An 8648-nucleotide genomic window follows, 5' to 3' on the forward strand; every position below is an offset into this window, starting at 1 on the left:
TAGTTAGTGCGCTAGTTAGTGTACTAGTTAGTGCGCTAGTTAGTGTGCTAGTTAGTGTGCTAGTTAGTGTGCTAGTTAGTGTACTAGTTAGTGCGCTAGTTAGTGTGCTAGTTAGTGCTAGTTAGTGTGCTAGTTAGTGAACTAGTTAGTGAGCTAGTTAGTGAGCTAGTTAGTGAGCTAGTTAGTGAGCTAGTTAGTGTGCTAGTTAGTGAGCTAGTTAGTGTACTAGTTAGTGTGCTAGTTAGTGTGCTAGTTAGTGTGCTAGTTAGTGTGCTAGTTAGTGAGCTAGTTAGTGTGCTAGTTAGTGTGCTAGTTAGTGAGCTAGTTAGTGCGCTAGTTAGTGTGCTAGTTAGTGTGCTAGTTAGTGTGCTAGTTAGTGTGCTAGTTAGTGAGCTAGTTAGTGAACTAGTTAGTGTGCTAGTTAGTGTGCTAGTTAGTGTGCTAGTTAGTGAACTAGTTAGTGTGCTAGTTAGTGTGCTAGTTAGTGAACTAGTTAGTGAACTAGTTAGTGTGCTAGTTAGTGCGCTAGTTAGTGTACTAGTTAGTGTGCTAGTTAGTGTGCTAGTTAGTGTGCTAGTTAGTGTGCTAGTTAGTGAGCTAGTTAGTGAGCTAGTTAGTGTGCTAGTTAGTGAGCTAGTTAGTGTGCTAGTTAGTGTACTAGTTAGTACTAGTTAGTGTGCTAGTTAGTGTACTAGTTAGTACTAGTTAGTGTGCTAGTTAGTGTACTAGTTAGTGTGCTAGTTAGTGTACTAGTTAGTACTAGTTAGTGTGCTAGTTAGTGAGCTAGTTAGTGAGCTAGTTAGTGAGCTAGTTAGTGAGCTAGTTAGTGTGCTAGTTAGTGTGCTAGTTAGTGAGCTAGTTAGTGTGCTAGTTAGTGAGCTAGTTAGTGTGCTAGTTAGTGAGCTAGTTAGTGTGCTAGTTAGTGAGCTAGTTAGTGTGCTAGTTAGTGAGCTAGTTAGTGTGCTAGTTAGTGTGCTAGTTAGTGTGCTAGTTAGTGTGCTAGTTAGTGAGCTAGTTAGTGTGCTAGTTAGTGTGCTAGTTAGTGAGCTAGTTAGTGTGCTAGTTAGTGTGCTAGTTAGTGAGCTAGTTAGTGTGCTAGTTAGTGAACTAGTTAGTGAGCTAGTTAGTGAACTAGTTAGTGTGCTAGTTAGTGTGCTAGTTAGTGAGCTAGTTAGTGTGCTAGTTAGTGTGCTAGTTAGTGTGCTAGTTAGTGTGCTAGTTAGTGTGCTAGTTAGTGTGCTAGTTAGTGTGCTAGTTAGTGAGCTAGTTAGTGAGCTAGTTAGTGTGCTAGTTAGTGTGCTAGTTAGTGAGCTAGTTAGTGAGCTAGTTAGTGTGCTAGTTAGTGTGCTAGTTAGTGTGCTAGTGTGCTAGTTAGTGTGCTAGTTAGTGTGCTAGTTAGTGTGCTAGTTAGTGTGCTAGTTAGTGTACTAGTTAGTGTGCTAGTTAGTGTGCTAGTTAGTGTGCTAGTTAGTGTGCTAGTTAGTGAGCTAGTTAGTGAACTAGTTAGTGAGCTAGTTAGTGAACTAGTTAGTGTGCTAGTTAGTGAGCTAGTTGCTAGTTAGTGTGCTAGTTAGTGTGCTAGTTAGTGTGCTAGTTAGTGTGCTAGTTAGTGCGCTAGTTAGTGTACTAGTTAGTGTGCTAGTTAGTGTGCTAGTTAGTGCGCTAGTTAGTGTGCTAGTTAGTGCGCTAGTTAGTGTGCTAGTTAGTGTGCTAGTTAGTGTGCTAGTTAGTGTACTAGTTAGTGCGCTAGTTAGTGTACTAGTTAGTGTGCTAGTTAGTGTGCTAGTTAGTGCGCTAGTTAGTGTGCTAGTTAGTGCGCTAGTTAGTGTGCTAGTTAGTGCGCTAGTTAGTGCGCTAGTTAGTGTGCTAGTTAGTGTGCTAGGTAGTGTGCTAGTTAGTGAGCTAGTTAGTGAACTAGTTAGTGAGCTAGTTAGTGAGCTAGTTAGTGAGCTAGTTAGTGAACTAGTTAGTGTGCTAGTTAGTGTGCTAGTTAGTGTGCTAATTAGTGTGCTAGTTAGTGTGCTAGTTAGTGTGCTAGTTAGTGTGCTAGTTAGTGAGCTAGTTAGTGTGCTAGTTAGTGTGCTAGTTAGTGTGCTAGTTAGTGTGCTAGTTAGTGTGCTAATGTACTAGTTAGTGTGCTAGTTAGTGTGCTAGTTAGTGTGCTAGTTAGTGTGCTAGTTAGTGTGCTAGTTAGTGTGCTAGTTAGTGTGCTAGTTAGTGTGCTAGTTAGTGTGCTAGTTAGTGTGCTAGTTAGTGTGCTAGTTAGTGTGCTAGTTAGTGTGCTAGTTAGTGTGCTAGTTAGTGTGCTAGTTAGTGTGCTAGTTAGTGTGCTAGTTAGTGTGCTAGTTAGTGTGCTAGTTAGTGAGCTAGTTAGTGTGCTAGTTAGTGTGCTAGTTAGTGTGCTAGTTAGTGTGCTAGTTGCTAGTTAGTGTGCTAGTTAGTGTGCTAGTTAGTGTGCTAGTTAGTGTGCTAGTTAGTGTGCTAGTTAGTGTGCTAGTTGCTAGTTAGTGTGCTAGTTAGTGTGCTAGTTAGTGTGCTAGTTAGTGTGCTAGTTAGTGTGCTAGTTAGTGTGCTAGTTAGTGTGCTAGTTAGTGTGCTAGTTAGTGTGCTGGCTACGTGTCGCAGCTGTTGCCGTAGCGACGGGGAGGTGGTGGCGATGCAGAGTTGGGCCTCCAGGTCTCGCTCCGCCGAGCGGCGGCCAAAGTTTGTGGATCCGACGAGGGAGAGAGACGGAGCGTCGTGGTGGGGGAGGGTCACCCACAGGCCTGCAGCAACAATTGCAGCAACAATTGCAACAACAATTACAACAATTACAGCAACAATTACAACAACAACCACCACAACCACCAGCACAACAACCACCACCACCACAACCACAACCACCACCACAACCACCACCACAACCACCACCACCACCACAACCACCACCACAACCACCACCACCACCACAACCACCACCACAACCACCACAACCACCACAACCACCACAACCACAACCACCACCACAACCACCACCACAACCACCACAACCACCACAACCACCACCACAACAACCACCACCACAACCACCACCACAACCACAACCACCACAACCACAACCACCACCACCACAACCACCACCACAACAACCACAACCACAACCACCACCACAACCACCACCACCACCACAACCACCACCACAACCACCACCACAACCACCACCACAACCACCACCACCACAACCACCACAACCACCACAACCACCACAACCACCACCACAACCACCACCACAACCACCACAACCACAACCACCACCACAACCACCACCACAACCACCACCACAACCACCACCACCGTCACCTTTGGCGTGGAACGTCCAGCCAGGCCTCTTGTACTCAAACATGGCCGCCTCCGCTACGCCGCAATGCAGACGCTCAAAGAACCTGAACACAGTGACACACAGAGAGACACACACACAGACACACACAGACACACACACAGTGACACACACACAGTGACACACACACACACAGTGACACACACACACAGACACAGTGACACACAGTGACACACACACAGTGACACACACACACAGACACAGTGACACACAGTGACACACACACACAGACACACACACACAGTGACACACACAGTGACACACACACACAGACACACAGTGACACACACACACAGTGACACACACAGTGACACACACACACAGTGACACACACACACAGTGACACACACAGTGACACACACACACAGTGACACACACACACACAGTGACACACACAGTGACACACACACACAGAGACACAGTGAGAGAGAGACACACACACACAGTGACACACACACACAGACACACAGTGACACAGAGACACACACACAGAGACACACACAGTGACACACACACAGTGACACACACAGTGACACACACACAGTGACACACACAGTGACACACACACACAGACACACAGTGACACAGAGACACACACACAGAGACACACACAGTGACACACACACAGTGACACACACAGTGACACAAAGACACACACACAGAGACACACACAGTGACACACAGTGATACACACAGAGACACACACAAAGACACACACACACAGTGACACACACACACAGACACACAGTGACACAGAGACACACACACAGAGACACACACACACAGTGACACACACACACAGTGACACACACACACAGTGACACACACACACAGTGACACACACACAGTGACACACACAGTGACACACACAGTGACACACACACAGAGACACACACAGTGACACACAGTGATACACACAGAGACACACACAGAGACACACACACACAGTGACACACACACACAGACACACAGTGACACAGAGACACACACACAGAGACACACACACACAGTGACACACACACACAGTGACACACACACAGTGACACACACACACAGACACACAGTGACACAGAGACACAGTGAGAGAGAGACACACACACACACACAGACACACAGTGACACAGAGACACACACACAGAGACACACACAGTGACACACAGTGATACACACAGTGACACACAGTGACACACAGTGACACACAGTGACACACACACAGTGACACACAGAGACACACACAGACACACACACACAGTGACACACACAGTGACACACACACAGTGACACACAGAGACACACACAGACACACACACACAGTGACACACACAGTGACACACACACAGTGACACAGAGTATATACACACAGAGACACACAGTGACACACAGTGACACACACACAGTGACACACAGTGACACACATAGTGACACACAGTGACACACACACAGTGACACACAGTGACACACACACAGTGACACACAGTGACACACACACACAGACACAGTGACACACACAGTGACACACAGAGACACACAGTGACACACAGTGACACACACAGTGACACACAGTGACACACAGTGACACACACAAACAGACACAGTGACACACACACAGTGACACACAGAGACACACAGTGACACACAGTGACACACAGTGACACACACACAGTGACACACAGCCGAGTGAGTCCTCTACCTGCTAGCGATGAGCGAGTGAGTGAGTGAGTGGCTGAGTGAGCGAGTGAGTGGCTGAGTGAGTGAGCGAGTGGCTGAGTGAGTGAGTGGCTGAGTGGCTGAGTGAGTGAGTGAGTGGCTGAGTGAGTGAGCGAGTGGCTGAGTGAGTGAGTGGCTGAGTGGCTGAGTGAGTGAGTGAGTGGCTGAGTGAGTGAGCGAGTGGCTGAGTGAGTGAGTGGCTGAGTGAGTGGCTGAGTGAGTGAGTGGCTGAGTGAGTGAGTGGCCGAGTGAGTGTGTGGCTGAGTGAGTGAGTGGCTGAGTGAGTGAGTGGCCGAGTGAGTGAGTGGCCGAGTGAGTGAGTGGCTGAGTGAGTGAGTGGCTGAGTGAGTGAGTGTCTGAGTGAGTGAGTGGCTGAGTGAGTGAGTGGCTGAGTGAGTGAGTGGCCGAGTGAGTGAGTGGCTGAGTGAGTGAGTGGCTGAGTGAGTGAGTGGCCGAGTGAGTGAGTGGCTGAGTGAGTGAGTGGCCGAGTGAGTGAGTGGCCGAGTGAGTGAGTGGCTGAGTGAGTGAGTGGCTGAGTGAGTGAGTGGCTGAGTGAGTGAGTGGCTGAGTGAGTGAGTGAGTGGCTGAGTGAGTGAGTGGCTGAGTGAGTGAGTGGCTGAGTGAGTGAGTGGCTGAGTGAGTGAGTGGCTGAGTGAGTGAGTGAGTGGCTGAGTGAGTGAGTGGCTGAGTGAGCGAGTGGCCGAGTGAGTGAGTGGCTGAGTGAGTGAGTGGCCGAGTGAGTGAATGGCCGAGTGAGTGAGTGGCTGAGTGAGTGAGTGGCTGAGTGAGCGAGCGGCCGAGTGAGTGTGTGGCTGAGTGAGTGAGTGGCTGAGTGAGTGAGTGGCCGAGTGAGTGAGTGGCTGAGTGAGTGAGTGGCTGAGTGAGTGAGTGGCCGAGTGAGTGTGTGGCTGAGTGAGTGAGTGGCCGAGTGAGTGAGTGGCCGAGTGAGTGAGTGGCTGAGTGAGTGAGTGGCTGAGTGAGTGAGTGGCCGAGTGAGTGAGTGGCCGAGTGAGTGAGTGGCTGAGTGAGTGAGTGGCCGAGTGAGTGAGTGGCTGAGTGAGTGAGTGGCTGAGTGAGTGAGTGTCTGAGTGAGTGAGTGGCTGAGTGAGTGAGTGGCTGAGTGAGTGAGTGGCTGAGTGAGAGAGTGAGTGGCTGAGTGAGCGGCTGAGTGAGTGAGTCTCTGAGTGAGTGAGTGGCTGAGTGAGCGAGTGAGTGGCTGAGTGAGCGGTTGAGTGAGTGAGTCTCTGAGTGAGTGAGTGGCTGAGTGAGAGAGTGAGTGGCTGAGTGAGCGGCTGAGTGAGTGAGTCTCTGAGTGAGTGAGTGGCTGAGTGAGCGAGTGAGTGGCTGAGTGAGCGGCTGAGTGAGTGAGTCTCTGAGTGAGTGAGTCTCTCTCTGAGTGAGTCTCTGTCTGAGTGAGTCTCTGAGTGAGTCTCTGAGTGAGTGAGTCTCTGAGTGAGTGAGTCTCTGAGTGAGTGAGTCTCTGAGTGAGTGAGTCTCTGTCTGAGTGAGTCTCTGAGTGAGTGAGTCTCTGAGTGAGTGAGTCTCTGAGTGAGTGAGTCTCTGAGTGAGTCTCTGAGTGAGTCCTCTACCTGCTAGCGATGAGCGAGTGAGTGAGTGAGTGAGTCTCTGAGTGAGTGAGTCTCTGTCTGAGTGAGTCTCTGAGTGAGTGAGTCTCTGAGTGAGTCCTCTACCTGCTAGCGATGAGTGAGTACGCGTGCGGTACTGCTCCCAGCACGCCGCTCGCTCCGTAGAATCCGTTCGCCTCGGGAGACGCGGCGAGCACGGTGACCTCGCCCCGACAGCCGAGAAGACACGCGGAGAGAGAGTCGGGCACGTTCAAGTAGCCGGTGGCCAGGGTGAGACGACAGCCGTGGGGACGTGTGGTGAGGAGACGCAGGGTGCACTGGGAGAGACACAGAGACAGAGACACACAGAGAGACACAGAGAGACACATAGAGACACAGAGACACACAGAGACACGCGGAGAGAGAGTCGGGCACGTTCAAGTAGCCGGTGGCCAGGGTGAGACGACAGCCGTGGGGACGTGTGGTGAGGAGACGCAGGGTGCACTGGGAGAGACACAGAGACAGAGACACACAGAGAGACACAGAGAGACACATAGAGACACAGAGACACACAGAGACACGCGGAGAGAGAGTCGGGCACGTTCAAGTAGCCGGTGGCCAGGGTGAGACGACAGCCGTGGGGACGTGTGGTGAGGAGACGCAGGGTGCACTGGGAGAGACACAGAGACAGAGACACACAGAGAGACACAGAGACACACACAGAGACACACAGAGAGACACGCGGAGAGAGAGTCGGGCACGTTCAAGTAGCCGGTGGCCAGGGTGAGACGACTGCCGTGGGGACGTGTGGTGAGGAGACGCAGGGTGCACTGGGAGAGACACAGAGACAGAGACACACAGAGAGACACAGACACACAGAGACAGAGACACACAGAGACACACAGAGAGAGAGTGGGGCACGTTCAAGTAGCCGGTGGCCAGGGTGAGACGACTGCCGTGGGGACGTGTGGTGAGGAGACGCAGGGTGCACTGGGAGAGACACAGAGACAGAGAGACACACAGAGAGACACAGAGAGACACAGAGACACACAGAGACACACAGAGACACACAGAGAGACACAGAGACACGCGGAGAGAGAGTCGGGCACGTTCAAGTAGCCGGTGGCCAGGGTGAGACGACAGCCGTGGAGACGTGTGGTGAGGAGACGCAGGGTGCACTGGGAGAGACACAGAGACACACAGAGACACACAGAGACACACTGAGACAGAGAGAGAGACACAGAGACACACACACAGAGACACACAGAGACACGCGGAGAGAGAGTCGGGCACGTTCAAGTAGCCGGTGGCCAGGGTGAGACGACAGCCGTGGGGACGTGTGGTGAGGAGACGCAGGGTGCACTGGGAGAGACACAGAGACAGAGACACACAGAGAGACACAGACACACAGAGACAGAGACACACAGAGACACACAGAGAGAGAGTGGGGCACGTTCAAGTAGCCGGTGGCCAGGGTGAGACGACTGCCGTGGGGACGTGTGGTGAGGAGACGCAGGGTGCACTGGGAGAGACACAGAGACAGAGAGACACACAGAGAGACACAGAGAGACACAGAGACACACAGAGACACACAGAGACACACAGAGAGACACAGAGACACGCGGAGAGAGAGTCGGGCACGTTCAAGTAGCCGGTGGCCAGGGTGAGACGACAGCCGTGGAGACGTGTGGTGAGGAGACGCAGGGTGCACTGGGAGAGACACAGAGACACACAGAGACACACAGAGACACACTGAGACAGAGAGAGAGACACAGAGACACACACACAGAGACACACAGAGACACGCGGAGAGAGAGTCGGGCACGTTCAAGTAGCCGGTGGCCAGGGTGAGACGACAGCCGTGGGGACGTGTGGTGAGGAGACGCAGGGTGCACTGGGAGAGACACAGAGACAGAGACACACAGAGAGACACAGACACACAGAGACAGAGACACACAGAGACACACAGAGAGAGAGTGGGGCACGTTCAAGTAGCCGGT

General features: G+C 51.3%; 1 protein-coding gene across 1 annotated transcript in view; it reads right to left on the reverse strand.

The window, feature by feature from the left end:
• Positions 1-2616: 2616 nt before the first annotated feature.
• The window catches only part of PGS1 (phosphatidylglycerophosphate synthase 1), a gene marked incomplete at its 3' end in the record, with an annotated part of 40855 nt that continues 34823 nt past the window's right edge, over positions 2617-8648 (reverse strand). The window contains exons 10-13 of the mRNA XM_078884669.1: positions 8102-8132; positions 6775-7073; positions 3340-3422; positions 2617-2765 (exon numbers count right to left, since the gene is read on the reverse strand). Coding sequence (XP_078740795.1) covers positions 2617-2765; positions 3340-3422; positions 6775-7073; positions 8102-8132 — 562 coding nt within the window. The remainder of the gene's footprint in view (positions 2766-3339; positions 3423-6774; positions 7074-8101; positions 8133-8648) is intronic.

This window comes from Lampetra fluviatilis, unplaced genomic scaffold (genome assembly GCF_964198595.1).
Source record: "Lampetra fluviatilis unplaced genomic scaffold, kcLamFluv1.1 SCAFFOLD_650, whole genome shotgun sequence".
In the NCBI taxonomy this organism is placed as follows: Eukaryota; Metazoa; Chordata; class Hyperoartia; order Petromyzontiformes; family Petromyzontidae; genus Lampetra; species Lampetra fluviatilis.